This window comes from Rhinoderma darwinii, chromosome 6 (genome assembly GCF_050947455.1).
Source record: "Rhinoderma darwinii isolate aRhiDar2 chromosome 6, aRhiDar2.hap1, whole genome shotgun sequence".
Classification (NCBI taxonomy): Eukaryota; Metazoa; Chordata; class Amphibia; order Anura; family Rhinodermatidae; genus Rhinoderma; species Rhinoderma darwinii.
In genome coordinates, this window is record NC_134692.1 from 50433138 (window position 1) to 50461123 (window position 27986).

At 42.1% G+C, this 27986-nt stretch overlaps 1 protein-coding gene across 2 annotated transcripts; it reads right to left on the minus strand.

Annotated features, from left to right (window-relative positions):
* Positions 1-347: 347 nt before the first annotated feature.
* On the minus strand, positions 348-27759 carry LRRC3 (leucine rich repeat containing 3). Of its 2 annotated transcripts, none has more exons than XM_075831199.1 (2): positions 27321-27759; positions 348-2257 (listed from the first exon to the last, which is right to left on the minus strand). In XM_075831199.1, exon 2 carries the CDS (start codon positions 2152-2154, stop codon positions 1327-1329), a length of 828 nt encoding a protein of 275 aa, XP_075687314.1. In that variant the 5' UTR covers positions 2155-2257; positions 27321-27759; the 3' UTR covers positions 348-1326. The 2 variants fall into 2 exon arrangements, with proteins under 2 accessions (XP_075687314.1, XP_075687316.1); XM_075831201.1 differs by having other exon boundaries at positions 27307-27759.
* Between the last annotated feature and the right edge of the window lie 227 nt (positions 27760-27986).

Here is a 27986-nt window from a genome sequence, read left to right on the forward strand (position 1 = left end):
TATTTTCAGTCGTATTTTGTTAATCATGTGGACATACCCTTAGCCTGGGTTCACACGAGCACATTAACGTCCGTAATGGACGGACGTATTTCGGCCGGAAGTCCCGGACCGAACTCAGTGCAGGGAGCCGGGCTCCTAGCATCATACTTATGTACGACGCTAGGAGTCCCTGCCTCTCCGTGGAACTACTATCCCGTACTGAAAACATGATTACAGTACGGGACAGTTGTCCTGCAGAGAGGCAGGGACTCCTAGCATCGTACATAACTATGATGCTAGGAGCCCGGCTCCCTGCACTGAGTTCAATCCGGGACTTCCGGCCGAAATACGTCCGTCCATTACGGACGTTAATGTGCTCGTGTGAACCCAGCCTTAGACTGTAATTTCGCTTAAGCCAAATTGACGGTTTTCATTTTTTGGACCGGTATACAGAATTCATTATTATTATTATTATTACTACAATGAAATTCCTTCAATTCGACATTAAATAATCAAGAAAATAGGATCATTTAGCACTTGTTTAGTTCACATCTGTGTGGGGGGCTCTGATAGGGGCCTCCGTTGCGGATTCCGCTGAATATATCGGAAACAATAGCGCAGCATGCTGCGCTATTGTTTACGGTAAAACCACGGACACCCCTATGGAAAACCAACTGAACCCATTAAAGTCAATGGGTTCCGTCAGCCGCTGGTGGTGGCCATGGTGCAACTGAACTGGCGCTTACGGTAATTGCCTTGTATTGCTCCTCTGACTGAGCAAAATAATGGAATAACGAATGCAGATGTGAACAGAGCCTTACAGCACAAATCTTCAATATTACGTGGGATTTCTCAAGACTAGAGCCAGAAGTCTGAGCAGAGATATTCAATTTAGAATTTTCTCTGATAATCAAGAATCTCTATAAATCGGTCAGTTATCTAAGACCATTGACACCCAATTAAAGGAATTCTACAGAATTGTACAGATTTTTTGCAGTGTATCCTGCATGTCTAAATTTAAAAGTAGAAGAATGAGGCAATCTGCTGAATTGTGTTATAGCCATTTATGGCCATTTATGAAAATTAGTAAAAAGACAAACAATGGTGTTACCCACAGCAACCAAACAGGTGAAAGCTATTTGATTTAAAAACCGGACTAGAAAATGGTAGCTAGCCTTAGATTGCTTTCCATGGGCAACACCACCATTTTTTTCTTTAAAAAAATTAATAAATGTCTCCCTATACTTTGCAGCAGGGAAACGTTTAACAATTTAGTTTGTTTGTAGGTGGTTTAATTTTAGAGTAAAAAGCAACACGCTGTCTAATGTAATTTTTATAAAACCGTATCTACAAGATGGTGCTGATAGTATCAAAGTCTTTGGTTATCTGAGTGCTGGGCAAGGACTTGAGGTACTCCAGATGTCTTCTTGCGTCCTCTTGGTTGTGTCTCACATAATAAACCACATAGGTTATTACCATAGTAAACCAGCCAAACATAGTTATGAACATTGCCACATCTGTGGTTCTGTGGTGGATATTACAAAAATTGATGCCCGAGTCTAGGACCTGGATTAAAGGTCTCCCCACATATTCCTCCTGAACAGAGGTCTGGCAGGAAATATCATTAACTGTATCTGGGTCCAAGTTCAGTTCCCTTAGCATCTCCTGAAGAGAACAGTCACAATGTAAAGGGTTATTGGAGAGGCGGATTTTGCCTTTTAAATTGGCCAAAGATTCTTTGGGGATACTTTGAATCTGATTTCCAGACAAATCCAGCAGCCTCAGCCCATCGGTAACTCCTTTAAAAGCAGACAGTTCAATTTTCTCAATGGAGTTCCTGGAAAGGTCCAATTCTTGTAGATAACTCAAGTCTTTAAACGCATTGTTGGGTACCTGTTGAATCTTGTTTGCATCAAGCTTTAAGGAAACTGTGTCCATGGGAAGGTCTATCGGTATTTCCTCCAGATTTCTTGAACTGCATTGGACCACCTTGGCTCCACTGTTGTCTGAACACTGGCAGCTTTTGGGGCAAGATACGATGAACTGGAACTGGAAAAAGAGCAGCAGAAGACCTCTGTTGAAAATAAAGTCAGAACACCTTGATGTTTGCTCTGCTGGGTGCATCTTATTAAGGTACACATACATCGGATAGAATATGACTTCTAAACCCGTCATCTGTAAAGAACACACTTATTTCGTACTTGAACAGAATTGAGCAGTTGGCTCAGTAGGAAATCTTCTGTCATACACCATGATAAATATTCATTTCTTCAACAGTCTGTGAAATGAAAAGAAAAAAATATTGTCTATGACTGCAGTTTTTTGTCCCATTTAATCAGTATAAATGTATGCAGAACTTTATACAAGCCTATACATGACATTAAATGTATGTGTCTCTGCTGTCACCACGGGAAACATGGAATACAAAGATTAATTTAATAGCAATCAGTATGCTGCAATGGGACTATTTATCTAAGAAATATCTTAAGACACAGAAACATACTTGTTTACGTTGCTTTAGTAATGCAATGAATATTCGAGAATGAAATGTGAATTAAACCTTGAAAATGTCAAGTAGTAAACGAGGGACCCTTAAGATTTGGTTTCCAAATATGTTGTCTTTCCTGTCTTCAAGTGAGAAATACTTTGCCAGATGTATGCATATAAATCATCAAAAAACAATTTACACAGCTTAAAGTGCAGCAAAGGAATTCTCTAATCACATTACAAAACAACTTTTTTCGCTAGGAACAATATATTTCCGAAATGTTGTTATTATCTAAGAAACATCAACAAGAACAACATGAAATACTGGGATTGCAGGTAGCCAATAAGTCAATTAAATATTTGGGGATTGAATTAGGAAAGTCACATTAAATTATATTTTAGCGCAATACTTTAGAGGCTATGTTAAAAAACCAAAAAGAAAACGAGAACGTCCATTATCATTATTTTGAAGAGCTGAACTATTATAGCTGGTGAGCCTGCCAAATCTAAAGTACCCCATTCAAATGTTACCTTTATTAATAAAGAATAAAGATATTAGATCCTTATGATTGTCTTCACAAACTTGTGGAGAGAGAAAACGCATAGGATATCTTTGATCAGACTTCAAGGTAAAAAAATAATAGCAGTTTCATAACCTTGCATATCATTCCCTTCTATCTTAAATTAATTTAAAAGATTCAGACACCTTAGGCCCCATTCACATGACCGTATTTTTTCCCTCCCATAAATACTGACGTAAATACGGGTCCTTTGTCACCCGTATTCCACCAGTATTTACGGACCCGTGCCCGTAAATATGGGTCCTTTGTCATCCGTAGTCCACACGTATTTATGGACCCGTTTTCTCTTCTATATTGCACTGCACTAATCGGCAGCCCCTTTTCTCTATTCAGCACTGATAGAGAGGAGGCTGCTGATCAGTGCTGGATAGAGAGAAGGGGCAGCCCCTTCTCTCTATCTAGCACTGATCGCCAGCCTCTTCTCTCTATCCAGCTCTGATCGGCAGCCTCTTCTCTCTATCAGTGCTTTCGGGCAGAGTTTCTGCAGCGATAGAAAGAAAAAGAAGTTCATACGCACCCCGGTCGTTGTCTTGGTGACGCGTCCCTCTTTTGACAGCCAGTCCGACCTCCCTGGATGATGCAGCAGTCCATGTGACCGCTGCAGCCTGTGATTGGCTGCAGCGGTTACATGGGATGAAACGTCATCCCATTAGGCCGGACTGGAGGATGAAGCAGGGAGTTCTGGGTAAGCATTAACTTTTTTTGTTGCGGGTTTTAATGGAAACATTAGAAATCTATATTGTGAGCGCCGCGCATGGTACTCACTGTCCAGCGGTAGTCACTGTCCAGGGTCATGAAAGAGTTACTGCCGATCAGTGCAGCCCCTTCTCTCTGACTATCCCCTGACGTCGCCTAGCAACGCTCCCGTAAGTACGGGTGCACACACGTAGCCACCCGTAATTACGGGACCCCCATAAACTTCTATGGGCCTGCTGTTGCCATAATTATGGCCTGAAATAGGACATGTTCTATATTTTTCAACGGCACGGGCACCTTCCCGTAAGCAAACGGGAAGGTACCCGTGGCCAATAGAAGTCTATGGGCCCGTAATTACGGGCGTTTTTACGTTCGTGTGCATAGGGCCTTAGTCATTTTAAAGTGAACCTAAAAAAAACGAATTAATATTTCCCTTTCTAGATAAGAGATACTACATCTGAATCAACAGTTTCCATTTAAATGGCAGGGTTCCTCTATTAAATATCCTATTATTTAAATACAGTCGGATTTATCTCAATTGTATGAGTAAAAGTACCGTCCCATTGGAGAAAACAGTTGGAGATCTGGGAAAATACGACAAGAAGTCCTTGTCTTGGTTTAGCCGTATAAATGTTTTGAAAACGGACATAATTTCTCGACTATTATATATTATTCAGGCCCTGCCTATCAGACCTACATCTGTTTTCTTTAAACGTCTACAATCAGCTTTTAGTGGTTTTATTTGGAAGGCTAGCCATAGCATGATACGCTTTCGTACCTAACCAGCCCAAAACTGTCTGGACGGGTCAGTATCCCTGACCCAATGCTCTATCACACCTGGCAGTCCTGCTTCGGCTGCTAAATTGGAATTTCAATGGATCCGCAAAGCAGTTGGTTAAATTTGAAGCGCATCTGGTCTATTCCCCTTTTAACCCTATACCATGGATCTTGCCAGATGCAAGGCCTAACGGGATGAACCGTTCTTTTTTTCCAGCTGCTTCCTAGATACCTGCGATAAAGTAGTGGCCAAGGGTATTCTTTGAAAACGAAATGACCCACTGACCCCTCTCTTTTGCAATCTTTTTTTTTCTTCCTCCGGGATTAAACTTTAAAGAGGCTCTGTCACCAGATTATCAAATCCCCATCTCCTATTGCATGTGATCGGCGCTGCAATGTAGATAACAGTAAGGTTTTTTTTTTTTTTTAAAAACTTTAATTTTTGGCCAAGTTACGAGCTATTTTATATATATATATATATATATATATATATATATATATATATATATATATATATATATATATATATATATATGCAAATGAGCTTTGAAATGGACAACTGGGCGTGTTTTTTTTTATGTGGCTGCACATTGCTGCTGTGTAAATGAATGGAGAGGAGTGTATGATGCTGACTGGTCACTGATTGGTCAGCGTCATACATGTAAACACGCCCAGTTAAAAACACAATACACGTCCAGTTGGACATTCCGAAAAAAAAACACGCCCAGTTGTCCATTTCAAAGCTCATTTGCATATATATATATATATATATATATATATATATATATATATATATATATATATATATATATATATAAAATAGCTCATAACTTGGCCAAAAATGAACGTTTTAAAAAAACAAAAAAAAAACACGTTGCTGTTATCTACATTGCAGCGCCGATCACATGCAATAGGAGATAGGGATTTGATAATCTGGTGACAGAGCCTCTTTAATGCTTTCCTTTATTTTAAAATCATCTAAGGACATTCTCTTACACCATATTCTTCAGGTCTTTCTACATATGTTCAACAACCCAAGGTTCTTTTTTCCTAGCATCACCTACTCCTTCAAAGGCAATTTTCTTGGAACAATCGTCCCCGACATACAATATCTTAAGAATATACAGCTTGCTTTTGGAAGAGATCACCCCCGGGATTCATCATATATTAGAGCTTGGGAGAGGGACCTTTAAGTAACTATTACAACAGATGAATGGCAAAAGGTCTTTATTTCATCCCACTAAATCGAACTAGCGTGTAGAGCAAAAGAGCGAAATTACTATAATTACTTACCGTAATTACTTTAACAAAATTAGTTATTTATTTGATAGTATATATGTCCGTCACTTCTCCATCAACGCTATCCTGCAGTTTTGATGCTGAATGTCTGGCATCAAAAGGGTATACTTCACATATGGTGGGAATGTAAGAAAATTGAGTCATAGCATTTTCTGTATATATGACCCAGTGATTCAATTTTCTTTCATATATATAAGTTGAGTGGTTGTCATGTCACCTGTAGCTATCTATCAATTTTACCTGGTACACTTAAGTCCATTAAAAAGGATATTTTATCCCACCTTCTAGCGGCAGTGCGGGCCATTAACCCCAGACATTGGAAAACTACCAAGGCCCCAACCTTGGTAGAATGTGTCCAGGAGGTAAACATTATTATGAGAATGGAGGAAATATCTGACTGTGTTGCATCCCTGGATAGCCTACCAGAATACCCAGAAATACTGAGAAATGTTTACATAGATAGGGCATCCCTCACCTCTTTTTTCTTCTTGCTTCCCTTTTTTTTTCTTCTTCTTTCCTTCCTTCCTCCCTCCCCCTTTCATGTTACTGTTAATGCATCTGTTATAGCTTGGTATTAGTTATACTATACTAACACAAACATAACATCAGGAATTTCGCCTTCTTCCTTTTTTCTTTTTTCGTCTGAGGGCTATAGAATTGACTATCGAAGCAACTTTAAGGAGTAACTGTATTCAGATCCGGTTTGCATTTATAAGTGTGGGCTAATGAAGGTACCGAATTTTTCTAATACCAATAATCAGATACATTATAACAAGTCTTATTTTTTTGTGGGGCGAGCTGCAGTTTTTATTGGTACCATTTTGGGGTACATGCATCTTTTTGATTCCTTTTTATTCAATTTTTTTGGGAAGCTAAGGTGATCAAAAGGCTGAAATTATGTTGCTTTTAATTTATTTTTTTTACATTGTTCCCCATGCGGGTTAAATAATATTATATTATAATAGTTCAGACTTTTACGGATGCGACAATACCAGTTATGTTCATTTTTATTTTTTTTAACATTACTTTAGGGAAAAAATGGGAAAAGGTTTTTTTCTTAACTTTAGCTGTTAACTTTATTTAACTGTTTTTTTATAAGTACACCTGGGGGACTTGAATTAGCGATCGTTGGATCACTTGAACTATATACTGCAATACCAGTGAATTGCAGTATATCGTGATTTTGATAGGCTACTATTATGGAGCACAAAGATGGCAGACCCTAGGCTGCCATGACAACCATCGGCGCCCCATGATTGTGTCGCAGGAGAAGAGGCGATGGGTTATCGGAGGGGGCCCTCCCCTGTTTATAACGGAGACAGCCCCATTTTTCATAACCAGCCAGATACAACATAGCAGCAGCAGGCTAGCATTACCAGGGTGGGAAGGGCCAAGGTTTCTATCCTTTCTCAGTCTAATAATACCAGCCTGCGACCGCACCAGTACCGGACTGTCAATACTGATGGTCGGGTACTGGATCGCACACGGCTCTCTCTGGTACCCCTGGTGGCGGTGGGTACTAGGGTAATAATGAGGGTTAGTGCAAGCCTTTTCACCAGCTGACATTAAGCCACTCCTTAGTAATGGATGCTGTCAATCAGCTAGCCATTACTAAGGTGGTAGTAATAAAGTTTTAAAAGATACAAGGGCATAGAAAAAATATTTTATCGGAATAAAAAAAACCACATAATCCTCGTTAACCATTTTATTGAAAATAAAAAATAGTCGTCATCGAAGTAGTCCTTGAATCCGAAGTAGTCCAACAACCAAACCCGTAAAAAAATTAGTAACACATAAAAAAGCAAAGCAATTATTATCTTACCTTTTTCTGGGTCCACCGCTGGAATGTCAGCGAGATGGGCCCTATATCTAAGGCCCCATGCACACGAACGTAAAAACGCCCGTAATCACGGGCCGTAATTGAGAGCTCTTTGACCTCATGTTGTGGGTTCACAGCCACAGCAACAGCTTCCAAATACAAATGCCACCCCTGGAATCAACTTCAGACATTTTACCTGCTTAATCGATGATGGATTCATGAGGGAATAGCCCATGCAGCCCATTAAATAGCTTTTGAGATAATTGTCCAATTACATGTGGTCCCTTTAAAAAGAGGCAGCTACATATTAAAGAGCTGTAATTCCTAAACCCTTCCTAAAATTAAAGCTGAGAGTCTGAGCTTTAAGCCCATATTGATTATATAACCATATATTCAATATGTTTCGGTAAACAGCTAAAATGCCAAAACTTGTGTCACTGTCCAAATAATTCTGGACCTAACTGTATGTATGTATGTATGTATGTGTGTGTGTGTGTGTGTGTGTGTGTGTGTCTTTGTGCAGTTCAGGACTGATAGACAAATGGGCACTGTAGGAGTGGAGGACCATTTCCCTTGTCAGGATGTGTCCCTGCACAGTGTGATACTGTCAGCGATGGTTGGAGACTGTCAGTATGTAGGGACACAGGCATTTGACAAGGGGAATCGTAACACCCATTTGTTAATGCTTGCACAAAAAGGTAGTGTTAACAATAATTACTGCGCGGCAGGGCAACGGGGGAGAAGGGGGGTCCAAGTTTAGGTAACAGCCCTGGGCCAATGGTCTACTTAATCCGCCACAGGGTGTAGTTTTCATAAAATTACTCTTTACCAGTTGCAAGCTTCATTTTGTCTTATTTTTGGGTTCACACTTTGATATAAACACACCATGAAAAATATGTGCACATGGCAGAGGTGTAGCTAGGGGTTTAGCACAGGGGGGGGGGAAGAAACATATCTGAGTGGCCCTCAACCCAGTGGGACCCCCCTAACGCATGTTTACAACTGAAGAGGCGCAGTCTAATTATATACCAGCCATCATCCCTGATATACCAGCCATCATCCTTGTATATAACCCACTTCATATACCAGCCATCATCCCTGTATATAACCCCCATCATCACTGTATATACCAGCCATCATCCTTGTATATAACCCCCATCATCCCTTTATATACCAGCCATCATCTCTGTATATAACCCCATCATCCTTGATATACCAGCCATCATCTTTGTATATAACCCACATCATCCCTTTATATACCAGCTATCATCCCTGTATATAACCCCCATCATCTCTGTATATACCAGCCTGGCTAGTATATACACAGGTAAGATGGGGGTTATAAACAGGGATAATGGCTGGTATATACACGGATTGTGATATACTACCCATCATCCCTGTATATAACAACCATAATCCCTGTATATAACAACCATAATCCCTGTATATAACAACCATCATTCCTGTATATAAACCCCATTTTCCCTGTATACACCAGCCAGGCTACCCCTGCCATATAGGTTTGCAAAACTACTGCTACCCAATCAATGGTAAGTATATTCTGGGAGTTGTTGTTTCATTAAAAAAAAATCATACCACCCATCATCTCGCTGCAGATCATACAGTGGCTACAGTACTTATTAGAGGCAGAATAAAAATTTACATTAAGTTACTCACAGGTGGCTTCTTTTCAGATTCAAGTTGTTCTTTTTCTCTTTTCTTCTCCATCCGGTCCAGACCTCTATGATGACTTCCCCCGGCCACTCAGATGTCTTCAGCTTCTCACTTTTCAAACATTTCTACACCTATAAACAAAGATAATTCTCATGGTGCCACACACTACGCCCCTAAATATAATAGGGCAATACACTGCACCTCTAATTATAATAGCACAATACACTGTGTTGACGATTATAGTGGCGCCATACACTGTGTCCCTGATTATAATAGTACCACACAATGTGTCCAATGATTATAATAGCGCCATACACTGTGTCCCTTATTATAATAGCACCATACACTGTGTCCCTGATTATAATAGCACTATACACTGTGTACCGGATTATAATAGCACTATACACTGTGTCCCTGATTATAATAGAACCATACACTGTGTCCCCCACACACACACACACACACACAGTGCTCCCCGTAGATAGTGACACCATATATCCCCCTGTACATAGTGCCCACATACAGCCTCCTGTAGATAGTGCCCCACATATAGCCCCCCTGTAGATAGTGCCCCCAAAATAGCCCCCCCTGTATATAGTGCCCACATATAGCCCCCTGTATATAGTTCCCCACATACAGCCACCCTGTAGATCGTGCCCTACATATAGCTCCACCTCATAGATAATGCCACTCACACTTTTAAGTGAAAAAAAAAGCTTTACATACTCACCTTGATCCCGTCTCCACGCCGTCCTCTGTCAATGCAGGTCTGCTGGGGCTGAATGATGCTTGCATCATTGAAGGGCGCTGATTGGGAGGGCAGAATGACTTGCCCCACCAATCATCGCCTTTTAAGAACGGCAGCGGTGCGATGATGTCATCGCGCTGCTAGCGTCATTGAAAAGCGCTGATTGTCAGGGCAGAATGATTTCCCCCTGTCAACCAGCACCTTTCAACAACAGAAGCACTAGCGTCGTTGAAAGCCGCTGATTGTCAGGGCAAGTCATTCTGCCCTGTCAATCAGTGTCATTGTTAGGCACTGAATGGTTGGGCACGGAACGTGCCTGGCCATTCAGCGCTTCTGCATGTAATTGTATCTGCGTCCTATAGACACAGGTACAATTAGTGCAGGAGAGGAGAGGCAGGAGAGGGTAGCGGCGGCTGGTTTCAGTTGCGCCGACGCCCCCTCAAACAGGTAGCAGGCCGCCCTGAGTGGCGTGGCCATTGCGGGGGGGGGGGGGGGGGCAGCAGGAGCAACGGTCATGACAGGGGCAGTTGTGGTGAGCCCCACCATCACAGTGGGCCCCCCCCAATAGCTATGCTACTAGCATATGGTTATATAATTGGAGGAGTTCATTATCCGACCTACATGAAAATTCTACAGACCTGAGTTTTGTGCTCACTGCAACAGTAGAATCTTTAATTTTCTAAAGCTCTGCATGAAGATTCAGTGCTGGACATCCATCTAATTTGAGTAGAGATCTGGATGTGTAAAGCCACCGATTACCATGAATTCAGCATTATTTATTTCTTGAACTGTGCACTCCAGATAAAGACGTTTCTGTGAGCGCAAGTTCTAACATTAGAGGGTTCCTACAGCCTGCACTCCATAAATAATTAGATTTATAGCTGACTGACTGAACTTCTTAAACAAGAGAAATTTACAAAAGAAAAAAATAAATTTAATGGCCATGTTATTTTTTATCCTAGATTTTTGTAGTGTCCACTAGAATTTTGTAGCATTACCACTAAAGAAAGCTTTTTATTTAAGAGTTGTTACAGCTTAGGGCCTGTTTACTTCAGCATTTCCATCAGAGGAATAGATGAACGGAAAGACAGTGCCCATGTAGATAGTGCCACAGTGCCCCCTGTTGATCGTGCCACAGTGCCCAATGCTGTTAGTGCCACACAGTGCCCATGTAGATAGTGTTACACACTGCCCCTGTAGATAATGCCACAGATGTAGATAGTGCCACACTCACCTGTGCCCGTTCCAACACCGTTCTTCAGCGATGCAGACCTGGTCTCCTCTAACCAGGAGAAGGACGCAGATCAGAATAAAGTCTTCCTAAGAGCCTGCACTGCTCTACATTTCCCATCATGGTACGGCATTAGAATGGGATGTCATAGAAAATCCTGTGGGTGTATATACAGTGAAGGAAATAAGTATTTGATCCCTTGCTGATTTTGCAAGTTTGCCCACTGTCAAAGTCATGAACAGTCTAGAATTTTTAGGCTAGGTTAATTTTACCAGTGAGAGATAGATTATATTTAAAAAAAAAACAGAAAATCACATTGTCAAAATTATATATATTTATTTGCATTGTGCACAGAGAAATAAGTATTTGATCCCCTACCAACCATTAAGAGTTCAGCCTCCTTCAGACCAGTTACACGCTCCAGATCAACTTGGTGCCTGCATTAAAGACAGCTGTCTTAAATGGTCACCTGTATAAAAGACTCCTGTCCACAGACTCAATTAATCAGTCTGACTCTAACCTCTACAACATGGGTAAGACCAAAGAGCTTTCTAAGGATGTCAGGGACAAGATCATAGACCTGCACAAGGCTGGAATGGGCTACAAAACCATAAGTAAGACGCTGGGTGAGAAGGAGACAACTGTTGGTGCAATAGTAAGAAAATGGAAGACATACAAAATGACTGTCAATCGACATCGATCTGGGGCTCCATGCAAAATCTCACCTCGTGGGGTATCCTTGATCCTGAGGAAGGTGAGAGCTCAGCCGAAAACTACACGGGGGGAACTTGTTAATGATCTCAAGGCAGCTGGGACCACAGTCACCAAGAAAACCATTGGTAACACATTACGCCGTAATGGATTAAAATCCTGCAGTGCCCGCAAGGTCCCCCTGCTCAAGAAGGCACATGTACAGGCCCGTCTGAAGTTTGCAAATGAACATCTGGATGATTCTGAGAGTGATTGGGAGAAGGTGCTGTGGTCAGATGAGACTAAAATTGAGCTCTTTGGCATTAACTCAACTCGCCGTGTTTGGAGGAAGAGAAATGCTGCCTATGACCCAAAGAACACCGTCTAAACTGTCAAGCATGGAGGTGGAAACATTATGTTTTGGTGGTGTTTCTCTGCTAAGGGCACAGGACTACTTCACCGCATCAATGAGAGAATGGATGGAGCCATGTACCGTCAAATCCTGAGTGACAACCTCCTTCCCTCCACCAGGACATTAAAAATGGCTCGTGGCTGGGTCTTCCAGCACGACAATGACCCGAAACATACAGCCAAGGCAACAAAGGAGTGGCTAAAAAAAACCACATTAAGGTCATGGAGTGGCCTAGCCAGTCTCCAGACCTTAATCCCATCGAAAACTTGTGGAGGGAGCTGAAGATCCGAGTTGCCAAGCGACAGCCTCGAAATCTTAATGATTTACAGATGATCTGCAAAGAGGAGTGGGCCAAAATTCCATCTAACATGTGTGCAAACCTCATCATCAACTTCAAAAAACGTCTGACTGCTGTGCTTGCCAACAAGGGTTTTGCCACCAAGTATTAAGTCTTGTTTGCCAAAGGGATCAAATACTTATTTCTCTGTGCACAATGCAAATAAATATATATAATTTTGACAATGTGATTTTCTGTTTTTTTTTTTTTTTTTTATATAATCTATCTCTCACTGGTAAAATTAACCTATCCTAAAAATTCTAGACTGTTCATGTCTTTGACAGTGGGCAAACTTACAAAATCAGCAGGGGATCAAATACTTATTTCCTTCACTGTATATATATATATATATATATATATATATATATATATATATATATATATATATATATATATATATATATATAGGCAAAGTGTGTTTTTTTTCTGTAGCTGGGTTCCTTTATTCTTTAGCTAGTCTAAATATAATACCCTTTAACTCTGTTGGAAAATCAGTATAATACCAATTAATGTCCTTTTGCCTTTTCCAGGATTCTCTGGTCATTTGTATTCTGTGAGATTCTTAACACCACTCACTGTCTTACATCTGTTCTGTTGCAGCATCTCCTTAGAAAAGTCTCTGACTGTTGCCGTGTGATGTGCGCCTTCTTTATAAAATCCTGAGGCTGAAAGGAGCTCATTTCATTAAAAAATCTCTTGTCAGGCACTGTTTAAACAAACTCATTATAGACAGCAAAACAGTTCCCATTCTGTAGCCTTTCATGTCCGTGATAGGAAATTCTGGAATAATAAACCTGGATTAGATATGGCGTTCATTATATATATTTTTTTATTTTATAAGTAAAATAACTTACAATGTGAATGAAAAGCTGAACAACAAGAAAGAGTGAATGAAACCACACGGATCACTATCCTTAGGCCTCATGTACACAAACGTAAAAATCTTCCGTAATTGCAGACCCATTCACTTCTCTAGTGACTGGAATAGTGCCAAGGGACTGGCGCAGGGCAAATGTGGTGCCTATTTTCAAAAAGGGCTCTAGGTCTTCCCCGGGTAATTATAGACCAGTAAGCTTAACATCCATCGTGGGGAAAATGTTTGAGGGGCTATTGAGGGACTATATACAGGATTATGTGACAAAAAATAGTATTATAAGTGACAGCCAGCACGGTTTTACTAAGGACAGAAGTTGTCAAACTAACCTAATCTGTTTTTATGAAGAGGTGAGCAGAAGCCTAGACAGAGGGGCCGCTGTGGATATAGTGTTTTTGGACTTTGCAAAGGCATTTGACACTGTCCCCCATAGACGCCTAATGGGTAAATTAAGGACTATAGGTTTAGAAAATATAGTTTGTAATTGGATTGAGAATTGGCTCAAGGACCGTATCCAGAGAGTTGTGGTCAATGATTCCTACTCTGAATGGTCCCCGGTAATAAGTGGTGTACCCCAGGGTTCAGTGCTGGGACCACTATTATTCAACTTATTTATTAATGATATAGAGGATGGGATTAATAGCACGATTTCTATTTTTGCAGATGACACCAAGCTGTGCAATACAGTTCAGTCTATGGAAGATGTTCGTGAATTGCAAGCAGATTTAAACAAACTAAGTGTTTGGGCGTCCACTTGGCAGATGAAGTTTAATGTCGATAAATGTAAAGTTATGCATCTGGGTACCAACAACCTGCATGCATCATATGTCGTAAGGGGAGCTACACTGGCGGATTCAATTGTTGAGAAGGATCTGTGTGTACTTGTAAATCATAAACTAAATAACAGCATGCAGTGTCAATCAGCTGCTTCAAAGGCCAGCAGGATATTGTCGTGTATTAAAAGAGGCATGGACTCGCGGGACAGGGATGTAATATTGCCACTTTACAAAGCATTAGTGAGGCCTCATCTAGAATATGCAGTTCAGTTCTGGGCTCCAGTTCATAGAAAGGATGCCCTGGAGTTGGAAAAAATACAAAAGAAGAGCAACGAAGCTAATTAGGGGCATGGAGAATCTAAGTTATGAGGAAAGATTAAAATAATTAAACCTATTTAGCCTTGAAAAAAGACGACTAAGGAAAAAAATATGGTGAAATCCTGTTCCATATAAAACCCCCTCAAAAAACAAGGGGGCACTCTCTCCGTCTGGAGAAAAAAAGGTTCAACCTGCAGAGGCGACAAGCCTTCTTTACTGTAAGAACTGTGAATCTATGGAATAGCCTACCGCAGGAGCTGTCACAGCAGGGACAGTAGATGGATTTAAAAAAGGGTTAGATAATTTCCTAGAACAAAAAAGTATTAGCTCCTATGTGTAGAAATGTTTTCCTTCCCTTTTCCCGTCCCTTGGTTGAACTTGATGGACATGTGTCTTTTTTCAGCCGTACTAACTATGTAACTATGTGTCCGGGCCGTAGACGTGTACTGCAAAAGATAGGACATGTCCTATCTTTTGTGCTTTATTGGCCGTGCTCCCATACTTTGAGAATGCAGGCGGCTGTCGCGGGCCACCATGCCCGCAATCACAGCCCATGATTACGTGTGCATGAGGCCTTAAGTCTATGTTTATTATTTTCCACTGATTACATCAGTTTATGAGAGACCTGCTTTCACACTTCATATGACAGCTTGTTTAGGCCCCATGCACACGACCGTAGATTTCTTCTATCCATAAATACAGTCCGTAAATACAGATCCGTAGTCATTTATAGTCATCCGTAACTCATCCGCATATAAGGAACGGTGTCTGTAAATATGGTCCGTAGTGCATCCGTATTTACGGATCCGCAAAAAGAAGAGGAAAATCACAAATGATATGTAACATCTGCAAACCTGGCATGCACATCCATAGCCGTCCGTATTTACGGAAGCGCCCATAGACTTCTATGGGAAGTCGGTGCCGTAATTACGGACAAAAATAGGACATGTTCTATATTTTATGGATCATTTTTACGGAACGGACACCCATCCGTAAAAATGTAAAGGTGTCTGTAGCCCATAGAAATGAATGGGTCCGTAATTAAGGACAAAAAATACGGTTGTGTGCATGGGGCCTTATTCTGTAATAAATACAGCGAGTTAGAAGTAGAAACAAAAAGGTATATAATGAATGTTAATGGCCCATCTGCTTTTAAGGAAAAAAAATGAAACAAATTTTGCGTTGATACAGCACTGAATTGTTTTAAAGGAATTGTGTTATGCTTAACACAAAAGCAAAGATAAAGAACATAGTATAATACTTGGTAGAGAATATTTTTTGCTTATTTGCTTCCTAAGGCCTAATTCACACGGACCTATGTTATTCAATGTGGCCGTTCATACAGCCATTGTTTCAACAGACCGTGTGAGGGGTCTGTGAGAAAATAGGACATGTCCTATCTTTTCACGCATCACTCCATAGACTCTCAACTATGGGGGATGCGTGACATCTTGTCCCGCAGCGCTGAGCACGGATGCACCTCGGAAGTGAAAAACTGCAGTTTTTCACGTCCGAGATGCGCAGCGCTCGTGTGAATCAGGCCTAAATTAAGAATTATGCAACTTTCTAAATAGTCTTCATTAAAATATGCCTTTAATTTTGTGGCTGTGGAGTCTATGCATCTCCTTAGCTGGCTGTGCTGCTGCTGCTTCTGACATAGATTCCAATAGCAAGCTGCTCCAGGCTGATATTATCTGCTTTAGGGCGGATTTACACGAGCGTGTAATACGTCTGTGCAACGCGCGTGTTTTTCACGCGCGTCGCACGGACCTATGCTAGTCTATGGGGCAGTGCAGACTGTCAGTGATTTTTGCGCAGCGTGAGTCTGCTGCGTAAAATTCACGACAGGTCCTATATTTCTGCGTTTTTCGCGCATCACGCACCCATTGAAGTCAATGGGTGCGTGAAAATCACGCGCACCACACGGAAGCACTTTCGTAGGATGCGCGTGATTCGCGCAACAGCAGTCAAAAGTATGTTTGCAAACAGAAAAGCACCACGTACTTTTCTGTTTACAAACATCCAAACAGAGTGTCATAATGATGGCGGCTGCGCGAAAATCACGCAGCCGCACATCCTATGTGATGACACAAGGAGCTGTTAAGTGCCTTTTGCGCACGCAAAACGCTGCGTTTTTTGCGTGCACAAAACGCACACGCTCGTGTAAATCCGCCCTTAGGCTATGCTCACATCCAGTGGCATAGCTATAGGGGGTGGCAGCGGACGCAATTGCAGCCCCCCCGCACGACATCAATAAAAGTTACTATAGTAACTCGGGCCGCGGGCCCCTGTTACTATAGTTACTGACAGTAATTACCTTGCTGGTTCCGGAATCGCAGCAGAGGTCCTAACGTCATAGCTCTGTGCGCAGCACATAACGTCACAACGCTATGCGCCGCGCAAAACATTGTGATCCTGGAAAGAGTCAGGACAGAACTTCCGCCGTGGCTAAAGAGGGGGGGTAAGATTAATATCCCTGTCTGCTGAAGCTGATTGGCGGGGTCCTACTCCTGGGAGCCAGCCAATAAGCTGTTTTGAAGGGGCTGCAGCACTCGTACGAGAGCTGCTGCCCCTTCATTCCGGTCACTTGCTCACACTGTGAATCCGTATCTGCGATTCACAGTGTGAGCGAGTAAGGGAAATGAAGGGGAAGCAGCTGTCGTACGAGTGCTGCGTCCCCTTCAAAGCAGCTGATTGGCCGGCTCCCGGGAGAAGGACCCAGACACATCAGCTATTGATGGCCTACCCTGAGGATAGGCCATCAATGTTTGGGGACTGGACAACCCCTTTAAGCCTACGATGTAGCAGGCTTAGAGAGCCCATGAGACAGGATCACAGATTGTGTGATGCTGTCTGCTGGGCCATGTATCTAAGCTTATCACATGGTAGGCTTAGATACATGGCCCATGTGTGATCCTGTCTGATGGGCCCTGTATTACTGTATAAGATTACTGTCTGCTGGACCCTGTATCTAAGCCTAACTTGGGGTAGGCTTAGATACAGGGTCCCACAGATAGGCTTAGATACAGCGCCCATGTGTGATACTATCTGTGGGACCCTGTACCTAAGCCTAACACATGTGTTACTAATAGTTTTTTGTGTGTTTTCTTACAGGTTCGGTCGTTGGACTACGTTGGATTCCAGGACTACTTCAATGATGGCTTTTTTTATTATCAATAAAATGGTTAATGAGGGTCGTCTGTTTTTTTTTTTATTTCAATAAAATATTTTTTCTATGTCTTTGTGTTTTTTTTTTAAACTTTATTACTACCGCCTTAGTAATGGCCGCCAGCTGATTGACAGCGTCCATTGCTAAGGCGGGGCTTAGTATTAGCCGCTGCAGAGGCGAACACTAACCCCCTTTATTACCCCAGTACCCACCACCACTAGGGGTGCTGGGAAGAGCCGGGTACGATCCAGTACCTGAACATCTGTAGTGATTGTCGGGCAATGGGGCGGCCGCAGGCTGGTATTATCAGGCTGGGAAAGGCCAGATACAGTGGCCCTTCCCACCCTGATAATGCTAGGTTGCTGCTGCTTTATTGTATCTGGCTGGTTATTAAAAATGGGGGGGACCCCACATCATTTAAAAAAAATAAAATAAAAAATAATTGGAAAGAACGATGTGGGGTCCCCCACAATTTTCATAACCAGCCAGATACAACACAGCAGCAGCAGGCAGCATTACCAGGGTGGAAGGGGCCACTGTTTTTGGCCTTCCCCAGCCTAATACTACCAGCCTGTGGCCGCCCCGGTGCCTGACCGTCACTACAGATGGTCGGGTACTGGTTTGTACCCGGCTCTTCCCAGTACCCCTGGTGGCGGTGGGTACTGGGGTAATAATGGGGGTTAGTGATAGCCTCTGCACCTGCTAACATTAAGCCCCGCCTTAGTAATGGAGGTAGTCAATCAGCCGGCGGCCATTACTAAGGCGGTAATAATGAAGTTTAAAAAACTACAAGCACATAGAAAAAATATTTTATTGAAATAAAAAAATACAACCCCCATTAACCATTTTATTGAGAATAAAAAAATGCTGTCATTGAAGTAGTCCTCGAATCCGAAGTAGTTCAACAACCGAACACAAACACACAAAAATAATTAGTAACACATAAAAAAGCAAAACAATTATTATTCTTACCTTTCCTGGGTCCAGCACTGGAGCCGCAATGTCAGCGAGCTGGGCCCAATATCTAATCCAATCATGTGTGATACGGTCTGCTCAGCCACTGTATCTAATCCAATCATGTGTGATACTCTACTGCTGAGCCACTGTATCTAATCCTTTAATGTGTGTGATACTGTCTGCTGAGCTACTGTATCTAATCCCATCATGTGTGATACTGTCTGTGGAGCTGTGTATCTAATCCTATCATGTGTGATACGGTCTGCTGAGCTGCTGTATCTAATCCAATCATGTGTGATACTGTCTGCTGAGCCACTGTATCTAATCCAATCATGTGTGATACTGTCTGCTGAGCCACTGTATCTAATCCTGTCATGTGTGATAATGTCTGCTGAGCTACTGTATCTAATCCAATCATGTGTGATACTGTCTGCTGAGCTACTGTATCTAATCCCATCATGTGTGATAATGTCTGTGGAGCTGTGTATCTAATCCTATCATGTGTGATACGGTCTGCTGAGCTGCTGTATCTAATCCTATCATGTGTGATACTGTCTGCTGAGCCACTGTATCTAACTAATCCTATCATGTGTGATACGGTCTGCTGAGCTGCTGTATCTAATCCAATCATGTGTGATACTGTCTGCTGAACCACTGTATCTAATCCTATCATGTGTGATACTGTCTGCTGAGCCACTGTATCTAATCCTGTCATGTGTGATACTGTCTGCTGAGCTACTGTATCTAATCCAATCATCTGTGATACTGTCTGCTGGGCCACTGTATCTAATCCTATAATGTGTGATACTGTCTGCTGAGCCAATGTATCTAATCCTATCCATAGTTGATAGGGTCGTAGTATAGATATGCTATCTCCTATACACACACACACATATGTATTGGGGCTATTTTCCCTGACATTTTAAGTCCTTAGTGACGTCCCTGGCTGCTAGTGCTGCATTGTCGGGTCACTTAGGAGACCCCGCGATGCAGCGGATAGCTGCGCACCGTCGGCCATGAGAAGTTTGCGGGGGGGGGGGGCAATAAAAACTTTTGCATCGGGGCCCATGAGCCCTTAGCTACGCCCCTGCTCACATCTGTGTAGGCTGCAGCGCTATTTTTTCCGTAAAAACGACGAACACCATGACGGAACTAGATGGACCACATTATGAGTAAATTGTGTCAGTTCGTCAGTAAGGCCGGGTACCCACGGGACGAATACGCTGCATAAAAACCACTATATTCAAGCAGTTTCAAGAACTAAGCCTTGCAGTCTTACAGTTTTATTTATTGGATTACTAAAGTTTAGAGATGTTTTAATATTATGACAAATTGAAATAATAGCAGGTGTGGTGGATATAGTACAGCATTTGGAAAGCCTTGGTCAATGACCATTGCAGCACTTATGTAGCTTCATACAAGGCCGACCACCGCCTACAGTTTTACACATGTGGGCAGGGCCGCCATCAGGGGGGTATTAGGGGTACTGATGTGAGGGGCCCGGCCAAACCTAATTGAAAGGGGAGCCCGGCAACTCTTTTGACTTGCCTTTGATAGAAAAAAACCGGCCCCTGCAATGGGGCCCATTTTTTTCACCAAAAGAATGTCGTGAGCTGCGGGCCCCCCCTCTCGTCATAGCTGGCCGTTAAAGACCGCCTGCCCGCACGCGGGACCGATCGCGCGCACCCGAAAACTCCCGCGCGTGCGCACCCGCGACCGCCCGCACCCGCGAATGCCCGGTAGCGCGCACCTTCGACAGCCCGGGCAGTCGCAGCTGCGACAGCACGCGCGCACCCGCGAACGAATTGCGCGCAGCCGCGGACACACATGGACACAACTTACCTGGAGCCTGGCTGGAGGTGAAGGACTGGACGTCTGGACCGAAGACATCGCCTGGAAGACATCGCCTGAAGAGGACTGGAGTGGGAGCCAGCAGCTCTTCTGACACAGTGAGTAAAGTGTCTCAAAGTGCTGTTTAAGTATGGCTCTGTTCACACGGAGTATTTTGCTGGCAGAAAAAAATCTGGCTCAAAATTCCTTAAGAATTTTGAGGCAGATTTTGACCTGCCCACACTATCTTGCCGCGTTTTTTGCCCACGGCGATTGAGGACCACAGACAAAAAACGCATTTTCTGCCTCCCATTGATCATTGATTTCGATGGGAGGTCAGAGGCAGAACAGCGGCAAGAAAGGACGTGCTGCTTTTTCTTTTTTCCGCGACTGGCTCCCATTGATTTCAGATTAAATCAATGGGAGGCGGTTTTGGAAGTTGTTTGGTGCTGATTCTGACGCAGTGTCTGAGTCAATATCAAGGCCCAAAAACTCTGTGAACTGGGCCTTATTGTTAGGGCTTATTCAGACGAACGTGTAATACATCCGTGCAACGCGCGTGATTTTCACGCGCCTCGCATGGACCTATGTTACCCTATAGGGCCGTGCAGACTGTCAGTGATTTTCACGCAGCATGTGTCCGCTGCGTAAAACTCACGACTTGTCCTATATTTGTGCATGGTTCGCGCATCACGCACCCATTGAAGTCAATGGGTGCGTGAAAATCACGCCCAGCACTTCCGCAGCAGTATAAACTATGAATGAAAACAGAAAAGCACCACCTACTTTTCTGTTTACAAGCATACAAACAGAGTGTCATAATGATGGCGGCTGCGCGATAATCACGCAGCCACGCATCATACGCTGCTGCCACATGGAGCGGTTATGGACCTTTTGCATGCACAAAACGCCACGTTTTTTGTGCGCGCAAAAAGCACACGCTTGTGTAAATCCGGCCTTAGGGTAGGAACACACTAGGCATGAACACTGCGTATTTTATGCAACACATTTTATTGCGGAAAATCCGCAGCGTATTACAGTCGCAGCAGAGTGGATGAGATTTGAACAAATCTCATCCACACGCTGCAAATAAAATTGACCTGCAGTGTGGCTTTTTAAGCCGCAGCATGTCAATTTATTCTGTGGAATCGCTGCACCTCTGTTGCGGAAATGCTGCGGTTCTGCCGCAAAAATCACAAATGAGGAAAAAAAAAAAGGCACTTTTTAAAATTTTTAAAAAAGTTTAGACTTCCCCCGGCCGTAGTCCTGGTGACGCGATCCTCTATTCTTAGCGCAGCCCGGCCTCCTGTCATGACATTTCATCCCATGTGACTGCTGCAGCGGTCACATGGTCTACAACGTCATCCCAGGAGGCGGCGCTACGTTCAGAAGAGAGAGATGCGTCACCAGGACTACGGCCGGGGGAAGTCGAAACTTTTTTTATAAATTTAAAAAAGTGCCTTTTTTTTTCCTCATTTGTGATTTTTGCGGCAGAACCGCAGCATTTCCGCAATCCGCCCTGCTGTCCTCAATCGCCGCGGGTAAGAAACGCAGCAAAAAAAACGCAGCAAGATAGTGTGGGCAGGTCAAAATCTGCCTCAAAATTCGGTGCGCGCTTCCAGGCGGTCGCGGGTGCGTGCGGTCGCGGGTGTTTGACGGCCCCCATGACGAGAGGGGGGGCCCGCAGCTCACGACATTCTTAAACGGGCCCCATTGCAGGGGCCTGTTTTTTTTCTACCAAAGGCAAGTCGCGGCAGTTGCCGGGCCCCCCTTTCAATTAGGTTTGGCCGGGCCCCTCACATCAGTATCCCTAATACCCCCCTGATGGCGGCCCTGGGTAGCATGATATAGTGCTGGACGGAGTACCGTTAACAGGCGGTGCCACGGTAGTGGGGCCCAGAAAATTTAGCTGTATGGGGCCCTGAAATTCCTGATGGCGGCCCTGCATGTGGGTCAGTAAGTTAGTAATAGTTGTGGGGCATTAGCTATTTTAAGCTCCATAATTTTTCTGATTTTGGCTAGAGAATGACTTTTCAGACATCTTCAGATATCTGAATATGGGCCTCAGACCCGTTGGGCTCCATAGGGACAAATGTATAAAAACACTGGAACTGTTAGTATCTGGTACATTAGCATGGGAGAATAGTGCAAAAAAATAAATAAAAATGTTCAATCCAACTTCTGTAGTACTAAAATGTGTATGACGTTTTAGTGGTGGCATGAGTTGGACCCACTAGTCACCTCCGATTTACCCCCTTATAAGGTCTCTACTGGGATTCTACTGAGTCTTTGTCCTCCTCACCCAACGTCTTGCCGTTGTTTTCAATTGGAGAGCAGGCTTCTCTAAAATGGTGCCGCACACAAATACGCTGCAGGATTGTAGACTATGTTGCTGTAGCCTTTTCTCTCTACTGTCAGCTTTCTGCTGAAAGATGGCATTGGGAATACTAGAACAGTTGTCACTTGTATTGTAAATACTTGCATGAGAGAGAAAAGACCACGGCGCCACATAGTGCAGTTCAGTAAGGTAGGCTGATGAAGGAATAAAAAAAACCCTGCTCACCATAAAGCCATAGGTATTGCGCAAAGTAAATCCACGGGTGCTGCTGCCAGATCCGGACCGGTTTCCAAAGGTAACCGCTGATGTATAATAGGTAGATGTAGAGAAAAGGGGATCTATAACGGCGCTGCTGCGTGGTCCAAGTTGGTGGAGAAACGAGTAGTCTCTTCTAATAATGATGAATATTTTATTGCGATAGCAACGCGTTTCGACGCCGAACTGGCGTCTTCATCAGGCATAAAATTGTGTTAAAACAAGCTGGTATAAATACACATCACTGGGTAATGATTGGCCCAGTTCAGATGGAGCAGAAAATGGAGAAAAGCCGCCAAAAGCTGGCGGGTCAAAGTTCATAATAATACCATGTATGATAACAGCAATAAACAGTTTGTAGTATGATTATACATTGGAAAGAGGGACATGTAGATAAGTAAAAAGTAAAAATGCAGAACGGGGGATATTAAAAAGTGATATGTGTCAGATCGGAGTTTGCAGCAGGTACGAGAGCGCAACCGTTTCTATATATAGGAGGTTGTGCTCGCAGTGTGGACGACAAGGATTTATTTACCCATCTGATATTGATAACATTATCGTAGCCGTGTTTTGTATTTTGTTTATTCAAAGTGTCAGTTGGCACAGTGAATACGACTCTTTTAAACTTGACTCTCGTTGACTCTCCTTGACTACGGCCCATGTTTACTAAAAGAGTCGTTTTCACTGGGCCAACTGACACTTTGAATAAACAAAATACAAAACACAGCTACGATAATGTTATCAATATCAGATGGGTAAATAAATCCTTGTCGTCCACACTGCGAGCACAACCTCCTATATATAGAAACGGTTGCGCTCTCGTACCTGCTGCAAACTCCGATCTGACACATATCACTTTTTAATATCCCCCGTTCTGCGTTTTTACTTTTCTACATGTCCCTCTTTCCAATGTATAATCATACTACAAACTGTTTATTGCTGTTATCATACATGGTATTATTATGAACTTTGACCCGCCAGCTTTTGGCGGCTTTTCTCCATTTTCTGCTCCATCTGAACTGGGCCAATCATTACCCAGTGATGTGTATTTATACCAGCTTGTTTTAACACAATTTTATGCCTGATGAAGACGCCAGTTCGGCGTCGAAACGCGTTGCTATCGCAATAAAATATTCATCATTATTAGAAGAGACTACTCGTTTCTCCACCAACTTGGACCACGCAGCAGCGCCGTTATAAATACTTGCATGTATTTGTAAAAAAAATAATAATAATTATACTGACTAATTTTTTTTTTATGCTGTGAGATGACCATAAATAAGTTGTTATGCACTTAAAATGAAGTCACTGTTCTAAATGAATAGTACAGGCAATTACAAAAAAAACTTTGTAGTATATCTTATCAGAGTAACAAGCCTCTTTCTTCTCTCATCTGGCTGTTTTCCTGCTCCTCCTCCCTCTGTTAAACTGACTTTCACTCTGAAAATTCAGCTACATCCGTCTTGAGTCGGACTGCAGCTCACATGTATCAGATTACACATGTCTATGGAAACCTATGGAGAGGGGAGGTGGGCGGGTGTGCAGGAGATACGAGCAAAACGACAGGCATAGGAAGTTTCTATAAGAACCAAATAACTTTATTCACATCAGTACAGGTCAGTACTTCTATATATATGTCCTGCATGATTATGGGGAGGTTTCTCAGTGAAAGACAAGGTTATGGAGCAGGTTCTCCTCTTCTTACTGTGTGTAGTGTATGACTTCTAGTCTCCACCCCAGCTCAGGAGAAATGTCAACTACAGATTTAGCATGCAAAGGGGGCAAAAACGGCAAAAAATTGCAAAATCAAAGTCATATAATGGCCAGAAATAGTGCTACTCCTCATGTACACACACACACATGGTAGCTTATCCTGAAAAGTCAAATGAAACGACAGGTACCCTTTAATCTTTGGAGCCAATGGTATTCAGTTTTCAGTAAACTACTAAATGTTCAGTGTGGATATTTGGAAGGTTTACAATATTCTATGATAAATAATATCGGGTGAGTAGGCATCTGTAGCATACTACTTTATATTTGTCTTTTGATGATGAATTTTAAAATTAGCTTCATATTAAATACTATATTATTATTAATTATACATTAATGGAAATCTATCATTGTCTATTTTTCTGTTCTGTAATTTTTACAGAAAAATGTAGAGAAATGTTTCCATTAATGCTCTCATTCATTTAAATTACATTTTTTTTGGTGGCAAATGCATCACTTGGCATAAGTTGGCCTGATTTTTTATCAGGTTTCCATTGTTTGAAAGTGGAAAAAAAAAATGGAAACCTGACAGATCCCATTAAAGTCAATTGGAACCATTTAGATCTGTTATGCTTCTTTTTTGATTTGTTAAAAATGAATCTATCAGAAACAGAAGCCCAGACACAGATGTGAACAAAAACAAACAACAACAACAACAACATGGATAAGAAAACTTGTGAAAGGGAAATTCCAGCACAGTAAGGCCTCATTCACATGAAAGGGATAATTTGCCGGGTAACAGACTTTTTTTAACGGCAATCACACTGCTGCATTAAAATCAATGCATGCCTAAGGGGGCTATTCACACGGCTGTTTTTTTTAACAGACCGTGTGAACGGCCCAGGAAAAATTGGAACATGTCCTATTTTTTCCCATTTTCCCGGATCCCTCAATAGACTCAAGTCTATTAGGGATCCGTGAAAACGGGTGCCACACGGGTGCAAATCGGCTGAGAAAAACGTCAGTTTTACATAGCCGATTTGACACCTGGTCGTGTGAATTAAGCCTAACTTTTGTAACTTCTGAAGACACAGCAGACCCATTTCACACATCTAGACAAAAATAAAGTTGGACATGACAAACTAAAACTAAAGATTAGTAGATTTAATAAAAGTTGCATGGAGGTACAAGTCATTACAAAGTTGTCAGAAGATGTAAAACTCTTTAACTTCCAAAGTGAGACCTGCAAGTTATATATAACTCACTCATGTAGTGTATAATGATAGCATCCTGATGACACATCATATTATTCCAGCATCAGTATAAATATATTCCTGGGAGCGTGTTTACAGCAGCTGTTATCAGTTGAATTCTGAAACTATGAGTGTGCAACAACCAGATTTCTTAAATGCACTAACACAGGGATAGGCTGGAACTTGCTGCCCACAATAAATGTATTTTCAAACAAAATCCACACAATAAGTCATATGAATAAATAAGGTTGGATATCATACTTAGCCTATTACTAGAATTTAAATATTAAGTATATAGGGTGGCAGGGGTCCATACTTTCTCCTGAATGAATTGAAGCATATTTTTTTCAGCGTACTGTACATCTGTGCAGTGAATCCCTCAAAATGTTGCATCCCAGTTATAGCTAGAAAACTGTGACGTGACTGACAGGTTTAGCTTGTCATTTGTGTCATTCATTATTTTCCATATACAGAAAGCTGTTTATAGTCTCCTAGAAAGGGTTTATTTCTTTCATAAATATGGTGCATACTACAAGAGTACTTACCTACTTTATGGGGTACATCTAGTTATACATGTGTCTCTACCTTTGTAAAGAAACTTTAGATCTTATGGCATCAATAGCCTGTATGTCACTTACATAATAAGTTATCTACCTACTTATTATTCATACCAGGGGAGAGTTTATTTTCTTTTTTTTTTATTTGCTTTTCCCTTTGCTTTTTCCTTTTTAGTGACTATTGGTAAATACGTATTTCTATACAAATGGGACTATTTTTGGATTTCTAGATAGATGTGAATACAAATCGTGCAGATTTTCAAATGTAAGTTACAACATAAGACTGCTTACTAAACAAACAAAATAATTAAATAAAGAATAACAGTATAATCTAAACAGATAGCTTTAGAAAACAGACATTAAAGACATTTGTGGGACCCACAATGCAGAGGATCTGGAATTGGAAGAAAAAGGAGAAAAATTGTATATTTCTACTATGTATTTCTGCTGAGTCTTTAATGCTGCCAATACAGAGATATAATTGACATAGACAAGATTTTGCTAGTAACATTATATGATGAAAATGAATGACACATTACCTAGGCAGACTTACTGTTTATGGTTCTGTTGTTGAGGTATTTAATCTGTAACTTCAGATGATGTTCCTGCACCAGGTACAGTTCATTCACAAAATCCTTGAGGCACATTGACCATCAGCACTACCAGCTCTTCCTGCCAATATCTCCAGCATAATACCAGACAATCAGAATGGGAATTTGCTGTCCCAGTGTAACAAGACCCACATAGGCAGCTGTATTCTGTATTTCTGATGCTAACATGTCCAAGGGATTCGCACTCACTATGTGGATAATCCGCTCTTTAACATCACAGCCTGCTATTTCTCATTCAGAACTGCTAGGTATAAATCGAATGACAATGTAAAAAAGATAAAAAAATAAAATAAACCTCAGCCCAAGCAGCTTAGACAAAGAGAAGTGTGCCACAAGTTCCCATGCAGTGGGCACAGTAGGAGGGGGAGAGGGGCAGCCCTCCTCTGGTCAGATGCACTTGTTGCTATTTCCAGAGAGCACAGAATCCATTCTATTTTGCTGGTAACATCAAGACTCATACAGACCAATCAGACCTCCTAGGGGCAGTAACTGGATCTGGTCTCTTCCCTATCAGTGAAATTCCTGCTTAAAAGCATTTTCTGTTACAGGCAAATGGCTCTCAGGAGACGAACATGTACCTAATGCATTTCTCTGGGATTCCAGAAGTG

Excerpts from the sequence above, each read along its gene's own strand:
- LRRC3 (XM_075831199.1), bottom strand. The coding sequence starts at position 2,154 with ATGACGGGTTTAGAAGTCATATTCTATCCGATGTATGTGTACCTTAAT.